This window comes from Panthera pardus, unplaced genomic scaffold (genome assembly GCF_024362965.1).
Source record: "Panthera pardus isolate Hobbes unplaced genomic scaffold, ASM2436296v1 HiC_scaffold_4, whole genome shotgun sequence".
Lineage (NCBI taxonomy): Eukaryota > Metazoa > Chordata > Mammalia > Carnivora > Felidae > Panthera > Panthera pardus.
Window position 1 is genome coordinate 16,988,363 of NW_026526969.1, and position 19,236 is coordinate 17,007,598.

The 19,236-nt window shown below is 49.1% G+C and overlaps 2 protein-coding genes across 3 annotated transcripts in view; one reads left to right on the plus strand and one right to left on the minus strand.

Annotated features, from left to right (window-relative positions):
* RAB11FIP3 (RAB11 family interacting protein 3) overlaps positions 1 to 19,236 on the plus strand; it is an 83,981-nt gene that overhangs the window by 12,245 nt on the left and 52,500 nt on the right. The gene's annotated exons all lie outside the window — the stretch shown is intronic.
* Positions 2,738 to 3,688, minus strand: LOC109259609 (60S ribosomal protein L35-like). The gene is made up of 2 exons (XM_053894230.1): positions 3,589 to 3,688; positions 2,738 to 3,147 (listed from the first exon to the last, which is right to left on the minus strand). The coding sequence occupies exons 1-2, from the start codon at positions 3,686 to 3,688 to the stop codon at positions 2,828 to 2,830; spliced, it is 420 nt and encodes a 139-aa protein (XP_053750205.1). The 3' UTR covers positions 2,738 to 2,827.

The window sequence follows — 19,236 nt, forward strand, 5'->3', positions numbered from 1 at the left end:
CTGTGGTAGAGAATGAGGTGTCTCTGATGGGGTGTTGCACGTAGAAGTCCTGAGGTCATTTTGTTGTGGATTTAGGTATCAACAAAGTACAGTAAAACTGGATTTGTGGTTTGGGTTGTGCTTATGCCACAAATGTGTTAACCATATGGTTAACTATGTACTGTGACCCTTTAGTGATGGTCAGTCCTTGCTGGGCTTGTTAAAGCCCTGGACTGCTGGTTCATAAACTCTTTGTCTTAGACACTGCACATTGTGATCTCCCTCTCTCTCTCAAAATGAATAAACATTAAAAAAAATTAAATATTAATCCATTACATGTTAACATTAATGACAATTTGTTTTTGAGAGGGCACACAGGGGAGGGGCAGAGGGAAGGAGGGAGAGAGAAAATCTTTTTTTTTTTTTAATTTGTTTTAATGTTTATTTATTTTTGACAGAGAGAGAGAGAGAGAGAGAGAGAGAGAGAGAGAGAGCGCATGAGTCAGGGAGGGGCAGAGAGAGAGGGAGGCACAGAATCTGAAACAGGCTGCAGGCTTTGAGCTGTCAGCACAGAGCCCGACGCAGGGCTGGAACTCAACATCAGTGAGATCATGACCTGAGCTGAAGTCAGATGCTCAAACGACTGAGCCACCCAAGTGCCCCGAGAGAGGAAATCTTAAGCAGGCTTCATGCTTAGTGCAGAGCTTGACATGGGGCTTGATCTCACTACTGTGAGGTCATGACCTGAGCTGAAATTAAGACTCAGACACTTAACCAAGTGAGCCACCTAGGCACCCCAACATCAATGACATTTTTTTTAATTAAAAAATTATTTTTTTTTATTAAAGAAGATTTTTTTTAATGTTTATTCATTTTTGAAAGAGAGAGAGCACAAGCAGGGGTGGGATGGAGAGAGAGGGGTGGGGGGGGACACAGAATCCGAAGCAGGCTCCAGGCTCCGAGCTGTCAGCAGAGAGCCTGACGTGGGGCTCGAACTCACGAACCGTGAGATCATGACCTGAGCCGAAGTTGGATGCTCAACTGACAGAGCCACCTAGGCACCCCTAAAAAAAAATTTTTTTTAAACATTTATTCATTTTTGAGAGAGAGAGTGTGAGCAGGAGAGGAGCAGAGAGAGGAAGACACAGAATCTGAAGCAGGCTCCAAGCTCCGAGCTGTCAGCACAGAGCCTGATGCCAGGCTGGAACTTGCAAACCATGAGATCATGACCTGAGCTGAAGCCAGATGCTTAATCAACTGAGTCACCAGGTGTCCCGTCAATGACATTTTTTTTTTTTTTTTTTTGATTAAGAGAAAATTTGGGGGGCGCCTGGGTGGCTCAGTCGGTTGGGTGACCGACTTCGGCTCAGGTCATGATCTCACAGTCCGTGAGTTCGAGCCCTGCATTGGGCTCTGTGCTGACAGCTCAGAGCCTGGAGCCTGTTTCAGATTCTGTGTCTCCCTCTCTCTCTGACCCTTCCCTGTTCATGCTCTCTCTCTGTCTCAAAAATAAATAAATGTAAAAAAAAAAAAATTAAAAAAATAAATTTTTTTTTAAATGTTTATTTATTTTTGAGAGAGAGGAAGAGACAGCGTGTGAGCGAGGGAGGGGCAGAGAGAGAGGGAGACACAGAATCCAAAGCAGGCTCCCGGCTCCGAGCCATCAGCACAGAGCCTGATGTGGGGCTTGAACTCACAAGCCATGAGATCATGACCTGAGCTGAAGTCGGACGCTTAACCGACTGAGCCACCCAGGCGCCCCCCCCTCCATCAATGACATTTTTAATGAAAAATGCTTCCTAAAATAGTGAGAGGAGTGGCATTGTTTTACATTTTTGCAAGTCCCTTAAATGTCTGGCTTAATTGAAGAGAACTAGATTCTTCTGTCTGCTTCTGTGAGCAGTCTATGTGTCATGTGGCCTGCAGAAAACCCTGCTGTGCACTCGTGAGAGTGAGAGAGAAGAAAGCAGAGAAGGTCTTGGAGTGTCATGAACCTCATTTGGTCTTGCAGAGCACCCAGGACAGTCATGGTCCCTAGGACCCCTGAACACTCTTTGAGAACAGGTGTCTTAACTGCTGAAGTGACAGACTTGTTGCCTGATCTCACATGCTTGCACACATCAGGATCACCAGAGATCCTGTGAAAGCTTCTGCATCCAGCCCAGGGTGTCTGGTTTGCCTTGTCTAAGTGGGATCTGGTAAGAAATGTTTTCTTTTGTTTTTTGTTTTTTTTCTTAAAGATGGGCACATAAATTTTATTCAACTTAAAAAAAAAAAATGTTTATTTACTAGAGAGAGAGAACCGGTGGGAGAAGGACAGAGAGAGAGAGAGAGAGAGAGAGAGAGAGAGAGAATTGGAAACAGGCTCCAGGTGTGGGGCTTGAACTCACGAGTGTGAGGTCATGACCTGAGCTGAAGTTGGTTGCTCAACAGACTGAGCCACCCAGGCACCCCGAGATGTGTTTCCAACCAGTTCCTGGTGATGCTGCTGCTCCTTGTCTGGGTTCACAGCCAGAGAGCTGCTGATCTTGAGACTTTTGAAATGTTTGCATCTATTTATTTTATATTTTCATTTTTCCAGTTTGTGTTCTCTTTTAAAAAAATTTTTTTTTTTTTTACTGTTTATTCATTTCTGAGGGAGAGACAGAGCATGAGTGGTGGTGGGGGGGGGGGGGGGCCAGAGAGAGGGAGACACAGAATCCGAAGCAGGCTCCCGGCTCTGAGCTGTCAGGACAGAGCCTGACGCGGGGCTCGAACTCACAGACCATGAGATCATGACCTGAGCCGAAGTCGGTTGCTCGACCGACTGAGCCACCCGGGCGCCCCTGTGTTCTCTTGAAGCCAGCGCTCAGGCCTTGTCCAAGTACTGCCGCAGCAGGTGCAGCTGCTCTGTCCGCTGCTGCTGCTGCTTGGTCTTCGGGTTTTCCTCGTGTCTTCTTGCGCCGCAGATCAGGGGTTCGTACTTCTCACCCGTGTGGAATTTCCTGAGGTTCTCCTTCTGAGTCTGGTTGATGACGGTGAGAATGCAGGTGATGGATTTGCGAACGACCCGGATCGTGGAGAGCTTGGAGGCCGCGCCGCCTGTCAGTTTGGCCACGCGAGGCTGGGACAGCTCCACTTTTAAGTCTTCGGCTGCCTGCCTAAGCACCTCCTCCTCCCCCTTCTTGCCTCACCTTAATCTTGGCCACGTCTGCACCCTCCACCTTCGCTGCCAATGGAAGAGGTGAAGGAGAGAGTTTGCGTCTCTTTAAAGACCCAGTTCCATTTGAACATCACTCTTCCTCACTCTGTATTTACTCCGACATTAATTTCACAAATGTTTACTTGGGGCCCACTCTGCTGACCCCTCAGGAGGCCTCAGGGCTGCCCTCTGCCCTCACTGCTTTCTGTTTGGTAGAAAAGCAGAGGTGAAGCCAGGACTCGGAGAGGGAAGTCCACGTGCACCTTGGCCCACCTTTGCTGCTCTGTAACTTCTGCTTGCTGTGCTCGTTTCTGGTACTTGTTTTAATGTTATATTTCAGTTTAATGTTAATTTTTATCATGTGTAGTTTGAAAAGTCAAATGGGGTACTGCACGCTGCACAACAGGAGGTAGCTGTGGTCTCCTTGCCTTTCCCGATCCTGGACTCCTGGCTTTTTCCTTCTCGGGTTCTGTCCCCCAGGTTTAGATAGTTGCTGTTGTGTTTCTCTTGGGGAAGGTACACCCGCATATTTCCCTTCCGTCTCCTCTGTTCTTCAATGTAGTGAATCCTAATGCGGATTGAATAGACCTTTTGTGTTTGTTTTAATTGCAGATAATTTCCACAACTGCCCCATGTGGTGTGCCAGGAATACATTTCCTGCCTAATGCAAACTTCAGCTTCACCTGGAATCACTTTACATTGTTTTTTAATGGTTTTTTATTTTGAGAGAGACAGAGAGTGAGCATGACCAGGGGAGGGGCAGAGAGAGAGAGAGAGAGGAGAGAGAGAGAGAGAGACAGAGAAAATCCCAAGCAGGTTCCACACTGTCTGCCCACAGTCTGATGTGGAGCTCGATCCCACGAACCTCGAGATCATGACCTGAGCTGAAACCAAGAGTCAGACATTTAACCGACTGAGCCACCCAGGCACCCCATTAGTTTACATTTTCACGTGTTCTGTTTTCCATGTACCCATCAATAGTTCTTGCTAGCCTGTCTGCTGGGGATCTCACCAGTCAGCATGAACTCTTGGACTTCCATTGTTGTGTCCTGGCCCCTCTTCTCATGCTGGGGCTTGTCTCCTCACCTCCAGCCTGGTGTCTACTTTTGGAGCACCTCTGCTCGTCTGTCCTGAGTCCGTATCCTGCCTGAGGTTCCATGTCAGACATTCACCCGGGCTTTTCTTGTCAGGTACGACACGTGATGCCCTTTCTACTTCCTGCACTTTGCTTGGTCATCTGGCATCCTCTCTGTGGCCATTATGTTACTGTGTTCTTTGCTCTAAGTGAGTGCCCACTTATCCATCCCCGTGCATCTTCCAGAAGGTCAGTGTCTCTCCTCTGGAGCAGTGTTTTTCCAGTGGACTTCCAGGAGGGAGTGGAGAGAAACCCGGGTTTTCATTCCGTTGAACTCTATTTAAGGCCATTTCTCTCCTCGACATCCTGCATGTGCGCCTGTCAAAACTGGCTCAGTGCTTGTCTCCCTGGCCTCACCATTGTCCGTGTTGTGGGTGGAGCAGGACTTACTAGTGTCCCACAGCTAGGGGACAGTGCCGGGACACAGACTGCTGCCCCTGTCCCTTCTCCCCTGATTATTGTCTGTGGGAAATCTGTGCCAACAAATGGTTTGGTTTGGGTTTCCTTATCTTGCATTTTGTGTGTGTGTGTGTGTGTGTGTAAGTTTTCACATTTTGACAAAGTCCACATGCATGAAATGAGGTTTTTGTAACTCTAGAATATTCCATCACATGGATGTACTAGGTATTTATTGTTTGTTTTCTCCACCAGGAGTAATGCCTGTATGCCTCCAGCTGTACAGATTAGTTGTCACAGCTTCTAGCAAGACCTAATTTTTGTGCTGGGAAGATTGAGGTTATTGTCTTGGGCTTTGGAATTGGAGGTATTTGGAAGAAGTGTAGTAAGGCTTTCTTAGCATTTTAGAGCTTTTCTGTGGCATAGTAGAGGAAGGAGGCAGAGCGTCCTTGGCTGTGTTGTGGGAAATCCCTCGTCTGATTCAGCAAAAGTTTCCTGTTACTGGTCTAAAATGTAGTCCCTGAGGGTCCCCTGGGGGACTCAAGTCGGTTAGGCGGTTAGGGATCTGACTCTTGATTTCGGCTCAGGTCATGATTGTGAGGTCCATGGGTTTGAGCCCCGTGTCGGGCTCTGAGCTGCTGACAGTGTGGAGCCTGCTTGGGATTTCCCCCTGCCCCGCCCTGTCCCTTCCCTACTCATTCCCTCCTTCCCTCTCTGTCTCTGTCTCTGTCTGTCTCTCAAATAAATACATAAATACATAAATAAATAAAACGAATGAATGAGTGAAGTCCCTGAAACTGTGAGTTGAGAAGCTGCCTGCTGCCTGCGTCTCCTCCCCCTATTCGGTTTGCAGGGGCCAGCGTGGCCCCAAGTGGTCACACTTGATGTGCTAGGGAGTGGAGTGTGTGGGGGCTGTTCTTTGAGGAGTGAGGTGCTATGGCCGATGCCACGCTGGCAGTGGCACTCCTGTGTCTATGTGAGGTCTTTGCCGACCCTCAGCGAGATGTCGCGTACGTTCAGGGAAGCACAGTGGTGTCGTTGGGGCCTTAGAGTCAGATCTGGGCTTTGTTTCACTCAGCAGATGTGCATGGTGGTGTTTATTGAGTATCTTCCTCGTGCCAGCCAGTGTCATAGGTGCTGGGGACAGATGATATGCCAGAGCAGCATGCTTCCTGTCCTTTCGGTAACTGCCAGCACTGCCAGGTGCTGTGAAAGAAAAGCAGAGATTATTTAAGGTTGTGTAACAGGGAGCCCGACCTAGTTAGGAGTTTCCCTCAGGGGAGTCCCTTTCTTTTTTTTCCTTTTTCTTTTTTTTGAGGTAACTCTTAAGCTGACGTTCTGAAGCTGAGTAGAATTAGTGAAGCAAAGGGTGGCAGAGGAAGGAGGGTCCCAGGTGTAGGTGCAGTGGGGAGAGGCCTGTGTGGGAGGAAAGAGGGCACAGAGCTGGAGGGGTGGAGAGGCAGGGACCTCGGCACCTGCTGGGGAATTCGGGCCTGTAGTCTCTGAGAGAGGGGTAGGTGATAGGATCTATTGTTTAGAGAGAGGGCCCAGTTAGGAGAGGACAGGAGTGGATGGGGGAGAGCAGTCGGGACCCCAGCACAGTCCCCTCACACAGGACGAGCTGTAGGTACGTGACTCCTGACAACATCGTTCACATCCGACCCTGCCTATTCCACTCAGCATGCTGGCCACTCTCTTCATGGTCGTGGCTGCAGCTGCCAGTGTCCCGGGGTAGAAAGAGGACCCCGTCTCTCTGTCTCTGTTTAAGAAACTCCCCTGCGGTTTCCTGGGTCCACCGGCCCCCCACCCCTTCATTAGCCATGCCAGTTCACAGGTGCTTTCCAGCCAGGTCCCTGCACTGCATGGGGGTCGGGGGATTGGAGGCATTGCAGTTGGCTTGAACAGTGCCTCCCCAAGTGCTGTCCCTGGGCCTGTAGCAGCAGCAACATTGCCAAGAGAGCTGCCAGGGATGCAGCATTTGCCTTGAGTGTGAGGAGTGTGGGCATCAGTGGTTAGACCAGTCAGCTTTGCTTTCTTGACCTGGCTACAGTCAGCCTTCCCTGCTGGGACCCCCCCTTGCCTCCAACACTGCCACTTCCCCTTTCCCCATTTTACTGTTCTCCCTAGCTTAGTGTTGTCTACAGATTCCATATTTTACTTATTCTCCTATCTGTCATCTCTGTCTCCATTCCCACCCACGTGCCACGAAGGTGCCTGGCAGGCCTGGCATGGATCAGTGCTCCTGGCTGTTTATTACTGAGTCAGATGAATTAAAGAAGGATTGAAGTCTGTCGGCAAGGGAGAAGTGGAGAGTGGTGTTGGAAACCAGCCGGCAGTGACCACTGGTGCCATCCGGAGACCCCACTGGACACCTTGGGAAAACACCATCGACAGGGTCCAGCAGGAGGTGTAGGGCATGCAGGGAATGACAGGGGGAAGGAAGGCTGAGGGGCAGGGGGCCGTATTATTTTAAGATAGGCAAGGGGGCCCTCCCATGTTGCTCAGCTGCTGTAGGCCTCTCTCTAAATGAGGACCCGGGACGCCTGGGTGGCTCAGTCGGTTGAGCGGCCGACTTCAGCTCAGGTCATGATCTCGCGGTCCGTGAGTTCTAGTCTCGCGTCGGGCTCTGTGCTGACAGCTCAGAGCCTGGAGCCTGCTTCAGATTCTGTGTCTCCCTCTCTCTGATCCTCCCCTGTTCATGCTCTGTCTCTCCCTGTCTCAAAAATAAATAAATGTTAAAAAATAAAAAATTTAAATGAGGACCCTAGGGGAACCTGATTCACAGGTGGTTGTGAGCAATGAACCAGGCAGGTATAGCACTTAAACCCTTCCTGACATTTGGGGAGTGATGTTAGTTTATTATGTGTGTGTGTGTGTGTGTGTGTGTGTGTGTGTGCGCGCGTGTGTGCATGCGTGCGCACGCGCGCGCACACACTTTTTTAAAGGTTTCTTTATTATTATTAGTTTTTAACAATCTCTACACCCAACGTGGGGTTTGAACTCACAACCCCGAGATCAAGAGTTGCTCACTCTTCTGCTCGAGCCAGGCAGGCACCCCTTGGGGAGTGCTCTTTAAAGAAGTCTGCCTGATCAAGGGCTCACTGTGTGCAAAGCCGTGTTCTCTGGACTTTAATTCCCTTTTGGACATCCTAGGGGAACTTTAAAACACTGCATGTGTATTTGTGGCTTGTGACTCCAGAACTAGGCCCTGGGGTGGCTTGGGGTTACTGACACCATGTGTTGGTGTTGCTGATTGCCGACTGGGCACTAAGCTCTGGGCTGGCTTTTTATGGGAGTTGCCAAAAGAAATTAGGAAACACGTTTCCTGCCTCCTGGGAGTTAATGGTTTGGGGGCTGTTTGAATTGGGGTAGGAAGAGTAAATACTTTTCTTTTTCTTTTAATGTTTTATTTATTTTAGAGAGAGAACGCAAGGGTGCACGTGGGAGAGGGGTGGAGAGAGAGAGAGGGACAGATGCAGGGCTCGAACTCTTGAACTTTGAGATCTTGACCTGAACTGAAGTTGGGTGCTCAATCCACTGAGCCACCTAGGTGCCCCAGTACTTTCTAACTTTTAAAAGGAGATTTGGGGCACCTGGGTGGCTCAGTCAGTTAAGTGTCTGACTTCGGCTCAGGTCATGATCTAATGGTTTGTGAGTTTGAGCCCCGCATCATGCTGTCTGCTTTCAGCAGGAGTCCACTTCAGATCCTCTGTCCCCCTCTTTCTGCTCCCCCTATGCTCGCTCACTTGTGTGCTTTCTCTCTCTCTCTCTCTCTTTTGAAAATAAACATTAAAAAAAAACAAAGGGAGGCTCTATTTCTTGTCTGTGGTTTTTGTGTGTTTGTTTTTGCAATGTCTGGTTATTTAGGACCCTTTGAACAGATCACTCCTTATTTTTTCCCCCTTTTGTTGATTTCTATTTAATTTTTGTGTGAAAAGTATTTATCCTACCTCTTAGGAATCTTGTGTTCCTGTTTCTGTAGGTGTGAGTAGCATTTTCAGTATTTCATTTCCTAAAAATAGGCATGCTGTAAAAACATGGTGTATTTACTTGGCTATGTGTTATACATTTTTATCTTATGTTATTAGTAGATTATATATTACATGACCTGGTGAACTTGTAGATAGTTTCCAAAATTGGAAAGTGCTTAGAATGTTTTTGGACCACAAGTTTCTGTGTTTCTTTTCATTGTGTTGAAGACTGAGTAAGTGGCTTAAAACGCTTGAGGTGGATGCCACCGGGGGGGTGGGGGGTGGTGAAACTGCTTACCAGGCGAGGGGGACCAAGGCAGTGTCCTCCTCCTTCCTGTTCTCTGTAGGCCTGGGTGGCAATCTTAATTTCCCGAAGAATTTTTCTGCTGGAAGAGAGCACCTTGCCTTGCCCCCAGACTCCTGCCTGTTGCCTCTGAGGTCAGACATGTGCCTTCCTCACAGAGACTTTCAGAAGATACAGTGAGACTTTTTAATCTTTTTTTTTATTATTATCACAGTCTTTTTATTTAGTATTTATTTTAGAGAGAGAGAGCGAGCTTGAGCAAGGGAGGGGAATAGAAAGAGAGGGAGAGAGAGAATCCCAAGCAGGCTCCGTGCTGTAAGTGCAGAGCCTGACACGGGGCTCAAACCCATGAACTGTGAGATCATGACTTGAGCCGAAATCGAGAATTGGAAACTCAACCGAGTGAGCCAACCCAGGCTCCCCAGACGCTTTTATCTTTTTAAAAATTGTTTATTTTTGAGAGGGGTGGGGGACACAAGCAGGGGAGGGGTAGAGAGAGAAGGGAACAGAAGATCCAAAGCGGGCTCTGCTCTGACAGTAGAGAGCCCAACGTATGGCTGAAACTCGTGAACTTGAGATCGTGACCTGAGCCGAAGTCGGACACTTAACCGACTGAGCCACCAAGTACCCTGAGACTTTTTTTTATCTTTTATGTCAAGAAAGACTGCCTTCTGAAAAGGTGGTGTGCTGCCTCTGGACATGTCAGAGCCTGAGACCAGCCACATCAAGAGAAGTCTGTTGATGGGGAGGGAGGCTCCCTTGTGTCCTTGATGGCACAGCTGGGGACTGTGAGGTGAGGCAGGGCATAAAAAGGTGAGAACAGGCACTCTATCCACACCCACCCACCTTCTTCCTTATCCAGCCTCCTTTAGAATGGAGGAAGACAGGGGCGCCTGGGTGACTCAGTCAGTTAAGTGTCTGACTTCAGCTCAGGCCATGATCTTGTGGGTTTGTGAGTTCAAGCCCCGTGTCAGGCTCAGTGCTATGTCTCCCTCTCTCTCTCTGCCCCTCCCCTGCTCGCTCTCTCTCTCTCGCTCTCTCTCTCTCTCAAATAAACATTAAAGGGGCGCCTGGGTGGCTCAGTCGGTTAAACGTCCTACTTCGGCTCAGGTCATGATCTCACAGTCTGTGAGTTCGAGCCCCGCTTCGGGCTCTGTGCTGACAGCTCAGAGCCTGGAGCCTGCTTCCGATTCTGTGTCTCCCTCTCTCTCTGACCCTCCCCCGTTCATGCTCTGTCTCTCTGTCTCAAAAATAAATAAACATTAAAAAAAAAATTAAAAAACATTAAAAAAAAAAAAGAATGGATGGGGAAAACTTGGGTTGATATTCCTCATAGCTAAAGTCATACTCATTTGTCCATTATTAAAAAAAAACAAAGGTTCCAGAAATGTACACCACAGGACATGAAATCTTCCCCAGTTTCTGTTGGCAGTGGGAGTGTTCTCTCACTTGGGATGAATCTCTCTTTCTGCGTGTCCCCCCAGCCCCCCGTAAAGTGCTGCTCGTTAATTTACAGGCCCGCATGTAGGCAAGTGACAGAATACCTGAAATAGTAATGAAATACTCCCTCATAGCTGACACTGCTTGGTTTCTGCCGCGAATTGGTTTCGTGTACATGAACCCTAACGTGAGCCAGGACTGGCGCAGCAGCCAGGCTGGAGTGCTCTGCCCTGAGCCGCGCTGTCGTCCTGCTGTCGTCTTGCTGTTGAGCAGGCGCACGCCGGGCTCCCCCCACGCAGGCCCCATTCCTCTTCCTACCATGTAGTGACACGTTCTTTGAGTGATTGGTGATCAGGCGTGTAGTTCTGACTTGTGTGCTTAGAGAACGGGGAACCTGGGTTCCAGTTCACAGTCTGCAGTTGGAGCCCCCTGTGTGACGCTGTTTGAAGTGGGTCGATACTCTCTCCAGTCTGTGTCTTGGGGGGGCTTTGGGGATGGTGATGGAAGTTACAAATGTAAACAAATGGAAGTTACAAATGTGAAAAGGATCTTTGGCTCTTTTTTAGCCCTGTCCCCTGTCTCATCCCCCAGAGTCATCCGGGACTGGGCCTGACCCCCTCCCTCTGCATCCCCATCCCTTGTCGGCAAGGCCTGGCTGGGGCTGGAGAGTCTGCAGCCCTAGCGCGTCCCCAGGCAGTGCTGCAGTGTCCCCTCTGGAGTTGTGGCCGCACACAGAATTGACCAAGGAGCTACAGACTAAGGGGCCCAGCTGTGCCACAGTTTCAGTCCTACTCTCTGGGGGCAGGAGCAGGAGGAGTGCGGCGGAACCTCCCCTCTGTGAGGCTGAGAAATATGCAGCGGTGACGGAAAAGCCGGCCTCCCGGAGCAGGCGGGAGCACTTGAACTTGGAGCGGGTGTGGGTGCCTCTCTTGTGTGGGTCTTATTGAACACTGTGTTCTGGGTGAGGACTGTAACCTCAGACCTGGGGGCTTGATTGATGAACAGCTCTGAGGAGGCCGGAAAGATAGTTGGTGAGAGCTATCTCTGTGGAGGGTGCCCTGCGGGGCCCTGTCCCCTGTCTGGCTCGGGCCCAGTCGGTGTGAAGGGGGAGAAACTAGGGGGACAGGATTGGTGTGGTGCACAGGCTGTGAATTAAAGAAATTTTTTCCCCTTTCATTCTGGAGCCTTTGATAATTCTCCAGAAGGCTGTCCTGGGCTGTGCTCAGGAGCTGCTATCCCTTCCACTCAGCTCGGTCACACTGGAGGCGTTTGGATGCTTTCATGGATTTCTGCTTCTGGATCAGAAGCAGAGCTGAGTTTTGTTTTTTGTTTTTTGTTTTTTTTTTTTTTTGCTGAGCTGCTAGAAGGCACAGAGGTGTGACCAGAAGGTGTTTTGCATCTGTGCTTGGGTGTCAAGGGCAGTGCCTGTGAGTGACCCCTTGTGGGCAGGAGCCTGCTTTCCTGGGTGGCTCTCTGGAGAACGGGACAGGTGGACGGTCTCTCTTGTTGGGTGTGGTTTGGAGTGTGACCTGTGCAAGTGTCTGCCCTCCCCACCCGCTCCTTGCTGCCCTCCCCCTACTTGTTTACACAGTGCCCTGTCATTCCAGCATGGGGTGTGCTGGTTTACTTTACTAGAACCCTGGAGAAACAAGGCTGGATTTTTTTGCTGTGGGAAACAAAAAGCCCTTTTGTGAGAGTTCTTCCTTCTCAGTGTGGTTCACTCTGGCTGCTGAGGAAAGGCCACAAAGTCCCAGACACTTTCTTCTTAGTGATTTCATTTTTAAGAACCCCCTTCAAGGAACTGCCTTACGCATTTCACCAGACATACCAGTTAGTGAGGCTTAATCAGCACCTAGAGAGCATTTGGCTTTCTCTTTTACCAAAGAACTTCCTAGCAGGAGGAATCTTAGCATTTGTGATGGTGAGTCAAGAACCTGTTCTCATTGGTTCATATTGCCTTAAATTTTTTTTTTTTAATGTTTATTTTTGAGAGAGACAGAGCACGAGCAGGGGAGGGGCAGAGAGAGAGGGAGACACAGAATCAGAAGCAGGCTCCAGGCTCTGAGCTGTCAGCACAGAGCCTGATGCAGGGCTTGAACCCACAAACTGTGAGATCGCTACTTGAGCCAAAGTCGGATGCTTGACCGACTGAGCCACCCAGGTGCCCCGGTTGTTATTGCCTTTAAAACAGTAACAAGAAACTTAAAAAGAAAAAAAAAAAAAGGCAAATAATGTTCGTTTAAATAAAAACGTGCAGATAAATGAGAAAACAAAAACTTAGCACTGTGAATCTTTAAACTTCTAGACTCTTAAATTATTATTTATATGACTGATGGACAAAACCAGAGTCATAATTAACTTAGAGTTTTAACCTCCTCCAAATCAGTATATTGTCAGCATCTCGTGAACATATATCTACTTCCACAACATGATTTTAGTGGGTAGTTTTCCATCATATGAACGAATGTGCTGGAATTTGATTAATTCTCTGTCTTTGGTATGTTATATTTTCACTTTTCAACATTATAGGCTTTCGTGTAGCTGAATCTTCCAGCACAATCTTTATTATTTCCTTAGGTTAAAGTCTTAAAAATGGAATTGCTGGGGGAACAATATAGATTTTAAGAATTTATTTTTTGTGACCAAATTGCCCTCTAGGAATGTACTGCCAGTGTGATACAGGAGAAACGATGACCACTGACTGCTTCAATTTGCATGTTTCTTGTGACGGTATTTGATGTTCCTCTAAAGTGTTAATGAACAAGTATTTCTGTGTCATCCTGTGCTGCTGACTGGCCTTCAGCCTCCATTCCTTCACCTGTGATTGGGGGATCAGCTCAGGCACGCTCTAAAATCTGAGGGAGAAAAATCTAAAAAATGTTACAAGTTCCCGTAGAGTTCTTTTCTATTGTGTTATTTTATAAGTTTCAGAAATAGGCCATTGATCTATATCGTTAAATAAACAATAAATAGTGACTTTGTTTTGGTTTAACAGTCTGCTTTTAAAGAGCTGTGTGCAGAAGATGAAGGCTGAGAAAAATACCATGATGTCGAACACAATGAGAACTCAAAGAATGTTCTTTTTGTATGGACTTAAACGTTTTCTCCACTGTTGAATGATCTCTTGATAATTACTCAAACTATCCCTTAGACTTGAGGTCGGTTCTACAGTTCACTTTATTTAGCAGTGGTGGTCTGAGGCTCCAAGATTTCATGCTGAGCATTTTAGAGTTTCTGGAATGTTTCAGTCCTCTCAACTTTGGATCCTAGACACTGTTCCAATCTAGGAACTGTCACTTCTAGGTTTAAGCCGAATCTCAAAAAAACTAAAACACAGACCACCCCCAAGCTACACAGGAATCGCTCTCATCTGGTCCGGTGTTGGGAATGAGATCTGAGGGGCGTCATCCCCAGTCAGGTGGCTGCACTGTGAGCCCCCGTACTGGGTCTCCCGCAGGGAGAAACGCTCTGCTGGAAGACCCGAGGGAGATGCAGAGCAGTGTGGCTTCTAGGCCTCACCCATTTCATCCAACACGTCGGGTTGTAAACGCCCGGCACACTCACGGGGGTCCGAGTTGGGGCTGTGGGTGGTTAGGTACTGTACGGTAGTGAGTCTTATCTGTCTCACGTACCTACGTAGCTGTGTCTGTTCTTACCTAGTAAAATAGGCACACTCCCTTGAGAGGCTCTGCCATGTTCCCAGGCGTGTTCCCCTGCCTGCTAGAGAGCCCTGAGATGTGTGTGTGTCTTCCCAGTTCTTTTCTGTGGTTGTGTGTACCTTCCCAGGACACAGAGCGAGTGTTTGTGCCATGTCCTGATTATAGTCGTGACAACTGTGCTGGGCCCTACTGCAGGCATTCAGCACTGCCTCGTCTCTGGGCGGGGAGGTACCGTTATGAGTCTGCGCTTTTGTGATTGGCGTCTTAGGCAGGCCGTCCTGCCGGGCGGCTCTGGGGTCCCTTTTCTTCCAGAGGAGAGACAGGCCTTCCCTTGAGGCAGAGCGTGGGGCCCAGGAGGGCTTTGGGTTCCCCAATGGGGAGGTGGGGGTCTGTCCCCATAAAAGGGAAACATGAAAGTTGACTCTGGACAGCCGCCCATTCCAGGAGAAGCAGATGTTCTTATGGCCACAGTCAGTCCCGCCGTAGTGATAAACCAGTGAGTCTCTTGACCAGCTTCCTGCTGTTGCTTCCAGCTCCTCGTCGTGGTGGTGGATCCCTCTTTTCCCTGAGTGAATGTTCATTGAGCACCTGTTGTGGGCCAGAGGCTACTCTCGCCTGCGGGGTGTAGCAGTGAGCAAAGTGACTGAAACCCCAGGTTTTTTCTCATTGTTTTAGATGCACTGTATCTATAAAATGCAACAGGATTTAGTAACACAACAGATATGTTTCTAAAGGTTCTTTTATAGAATGAATCATTTTTCCACTTATTCCATTATATTCTCAGAAACATGTTTAGAAAAATAAAATTCTCCACCTGAAGTTTAGCCTGAAGAAAAGGTACACATTGATGACATCAAGTTAAAGTTAACATGACTGACGTTCATCAAAGCCTGAACTAAAATCCTACATGTATCTTACTGTAGAAGTTCTTTGAGAATTGTGCTCAAAACCACTGATTAATGTGAACAATTTGAGCACGTCAGCGGCCCGAGAAAGGGGTGACATTAAAGGTTTAAAGCCAGCATTAGATATGTTGAGTTTGTTCTAAATAGAGTTATTTGATTTAAAACAGTAGGATGGGCGCCTGGGTGGCTCAGTCGGTTAAGCGTCCGACTTTGGCTCAGGTCATGGTCTTGTGGTCCGTGAGTTCAAGCCCCGCGTCGGGCTCTGTGCTGACAACTCAGAGCCTGGAGCCTGTTTCAGATTCTGTGTCTCCCTCTTTCTCTGACCCTCCCCTGTTCATGCTCTGTCTCTCTGTCTCAAAAATAAATAAACATTAAAAAAATCAAAACAGTAGGATGGAAGTCGTATCTCAATAAAACGGTTATTTAAAAAAAAATGTAAGGTGGGTGTGGTAGGCTAATAATGGCCCCCCCAAAAGTTGCAGGTTCCACTTCCTAGAACCCGTGAATACAACCTTATATGACAAAAGGGACTTGGCTGATGTATTTAAATTAAGGGTCTTAGGGCACCTGGGCAGCTCAGTTGGTTAAGTATCTGACTCTTGGTTTCGGCTTAGGTCATGATCTCACAGTTTGTGAGTTTGAACCCCACCTTGGGCTCTGTGCTGGCAGTGCAGAGCCTGCTTGGGATGTTCTCTCTCAAAATAAATAAACTTAAAAAATATATAAATTAAAGGTCTTGAGATGGGGTTTTCTTGATGGCCCCTACGTGTGATTGCAAGGGCCCTTCTGAGAGGGAGGCAGAGGGGGATTTGAGTGTAGAAGAGGAGGTGGTGATGTGGTGACTGAAGCCGAGACTGGAGTTTCCCGCCACAAGCCACGGAAGGCCGGCAGCTGGGGGACCAGGGAATGGGGGAACGGGCTGCCCCTGGAGCGCCCAGGAGTCAGCACTGCCACCTCAGCACTGCCACTGAGGTCAGTTCTGTCCTCATTTCAGACTTCAGAACTGTAGGAGAATAAGTTTCTGTTGTTTTAAGTTACAGAGCTTGTGGTAATTTGTTACAGGAGCAGTAGGAAGCGGTTTCCCGAGAAAGGGAAACAGCCAGTCTCAGCAGAGAGGTCTCAATTCAGAGCACTTCAAATAGCTGTGGGGGGAGGATTGGAAGTGGGCAGAGACCACTACCGTTTTACACGTAGAAGATGTAAAGAGGATGTAAAGGAGACGACTTGGAGAAGTCGTGTGATAGTATTTACCCAGGTAGCTTAATACCACTGTGTTGTAATTACACTGCTTGTACAGTTGAAATATTTCCACACCCACGCTCACTGCAGCACTATTCACAGCAGCCAAAAGGCGGGAGGAGCTCATGGGCCCATCGGCGGATGGGTAGAATGTGGTCTGTCCACGCAGCGGACTAGCCCTGTACCTTAAAGGGGAGGAGATTCCGACACGCGCTCGGACGCGGATGGACCTCGAGGACGCCGTGGTCAGTGACATAACGCCTGTCACGGGAAGACGGTGCGGGTGCCCCTGGGGACAGAAGGAGACGGTGGTCCCCAGGGGCAGGGGAGGGGTGGGCACAGAGCTTCCGCTTGGGGCCGTGGGAGAGCTGTGCGGATGGGCGGTGGTCGTGGTCCCACACAGCGGGGATGCGCCTCCTGCCACTGAACTGCGCTTCTAGAAACGCTTAAGGTGGGAAACTTTGATTACGTACACTTTACCACAATTAAAGAAAACCAAAAACACACGTCTAAAAGAATACTGTCATAGCCTTTCTGAAAATAAAGTAGCAGTAGGCATTAAAAATGTTCAGAAAGTGAGGCTGTCGCCAGAACCACCCTGGTTCTAAATTAGGTGTGTGGAAGGCCACAGGGCTGTCCGCGCAGGCTCTGCCTCATGACGACACCCTTGCTGTTACAGCCCGCCTGTGCTCCTCGCCCTCGCGCACGGGGCCTGCGCGGCCCATCGTTCCTCCGCCTCCGCCTGGCACTCGGTTCGTCCTCTCACTGGCCTGGGTGCTCCATCCTCACCAGGGACCAAGGGCCCAGGCCCACGGCCTCCCACCCCTTCCTCTGCACTCACTCCGGACTCACTTTAAAGGTGTCCTGTGTGCCCTCAAGCCCGGCCTGCTCCTGAACTCCGGGCTCACACTCGGATATCGGATAGGCCTCTCAAACGCAGTGGCCGAAGGTTTGAGTGCCACGATCTCCGTTAACAGCAGTCCCGCCCTCTGGGGATTCAGGCCATCCCTCTTTCACATCTGGTCCATCAGGAAACCCTGTTGGCCACACATCAGCACACATCCAGAATCCCACCATGTCTCAGGTCTCCTCTGCTAACTCCCTGACATGAACCACCATGTCTCTGTGTGTGGGGGAGCACTCCTCATGCTGTCACTGCCACCAGCCCACCCTCCAGCCGCTTCTCAACAGGCGACCGACACTCTTTAGCCTAATCATGTAATGCCTGTGCTTAGGGTTTTCACTTCCTACTGCCAACCCTCTCACCTGTTCTGCTCCAGCCACCCGGCCTCCTGGAGAGTCCCTCCATACCACAGGCACACCTCTTTACTCAGGCCCTTTGCATTGGCTGTGCCCTCTGCCAGGGACACTCCCACATCTCTTCTGTCCAGGATCTCTCCTGGCCTTTTTCTACCTGGAGCTCAGAGTTTCCTCCACACTCATTAGGCGTTTGGCAGAATTCAGTTCCCCTTGAGGTTGTGGGGCTGAGATCCCTGTTTTCTTGCTGGTTGCAGGCAGGCAACAGCCTTAAGTCCTAGTGGCTCCCCTCATGTCCAGCCACCTGCGCCTGGCCCTCTCACACACCACGACAGCTCACTGCTTTGCAGCCCACTCTCTGCCACAATTAATGTGTGCGCAGAGAGATTGGCTCACCACATTGGCCACGCACAGCTCTCTCATCATGTTGACACGCCCTCCCAGGGTCCTGCCTCCAAAGTGTCCAGTCCCGGAGCAGCCAACAACACAGGAGCCAGGTTGCTGCCAGGAGTACCTGCTGGAAGGCCTGTTGTCAGTGAGCCCACCATGCAGACCACATTAAGCTTTGAATCAACTTTTTTTTTTTTTTTTTCAACGTTTTTTATTTATTTTTTGGGACAGAGAGAGACAGAGCATGAACGGGGGAGGGGCAGAGAGAGAGGGAGACACAGAATCGGAAACAGGCTCCAGGCTCCGAGCCATCAGCCCAGAGCCTGACGCGGGGCTCGAACTCATGGACCGCGAGATCGTGACCTGGCTGAAGTCGGACGCTTAACCGACTGCGCCACCCAGGTGCCCCTTTAATCAACTTTTAAGTGGTCACTTTTAACTATAAAGTGGCTACTTACTAACGTTTACACTATCAAGGACCTCAGATAATTGACGAAAGACTCCAACGAGAAAGGGAGAGATCATAACCAAAAACAAAAAAGAAGGAAGAGTAGAAGGCGCTTGAAGGGAAGAGAGTCAATGCAGAGAGCAGAAGAAAACTTGGAAAATAAAACTTGATTTATATCCGGTTAAAGAAGACATTGCATTAAGAGAACTAAAACATATCCTCAGAAATTAAAAATGAAATAAAAGCATCCAGTTGAAAGGTTAGAAGGTCAAGTCAAGAATAAATCCAGAGGGGCGCCAGGGTGCCTCAGTCGGTTAACCATCTGTCTTCGACTCTGGTCATGATCTTGCGGTTAGTGAGTTCGAGCCCCTGTCTGGCTCTGTGCTGACAGCTTAGAGCCTGGAGCCTGCTTTGGATTCTGTATCTCCTTCTCTCTCTGCCCCTCCCCCACTTATGTTCTCTCTCTCTCTCTCTCTCTCTCTCTCTCCCTCTCCCTCTCCCTCTCCCTCTCCCTCTCCCTCCCTCTACCTCCCTCCCTCCCTCCCTCCCTCTCTCTCTCTCTCTCTCCCCCCCCCCACTCCCCCCTTCCTTTCTCAAAAATAAACATTAAAAAAAATATATTCCAGAAAGTTACTTTTTTTCCTCAGCTTTTTGTTTAAGTAATCTTTGCACCCATTGTGGGGCTCGAACACATGATCCTGAAATCAAGAGTCAGATGTTCTTCGAACTGAGCCAGCCAAGCCCCCACCCTGGAAAGTTCTTTAAAAGATAGAGAATAAGAGAGAAAAGATTAGGAAAGTACATGATTAACGAGGCATAGGACCTGACAGATGTGCCAGGGAGGAGGCTAGAGATGGTATCGGAGGCTCCCTCAGGAAGGCTTACAGAGCCCAAGGACTGCGTCTCTGTTTGAAAGGGCTCTTCCTGTGGTC

Bases quoted from the DNA above. Each gene is read 5' to 3' on its own strand.
- LOC109259609 (XM_053894230.1), bottom strand. From the start codon at position 3,688: ATGCGGGTGTACCTTCCCCAAGAGAAACACAACAGCAACTATCTAAAC. The intron at 3,148-3,588 runs GCAAGGAGACCA...GATTAAGGTGAG, and splicing joins GGAGTCCAGGATCGGGAAAG to GCAAGAAGGGGGAGGAGGAG.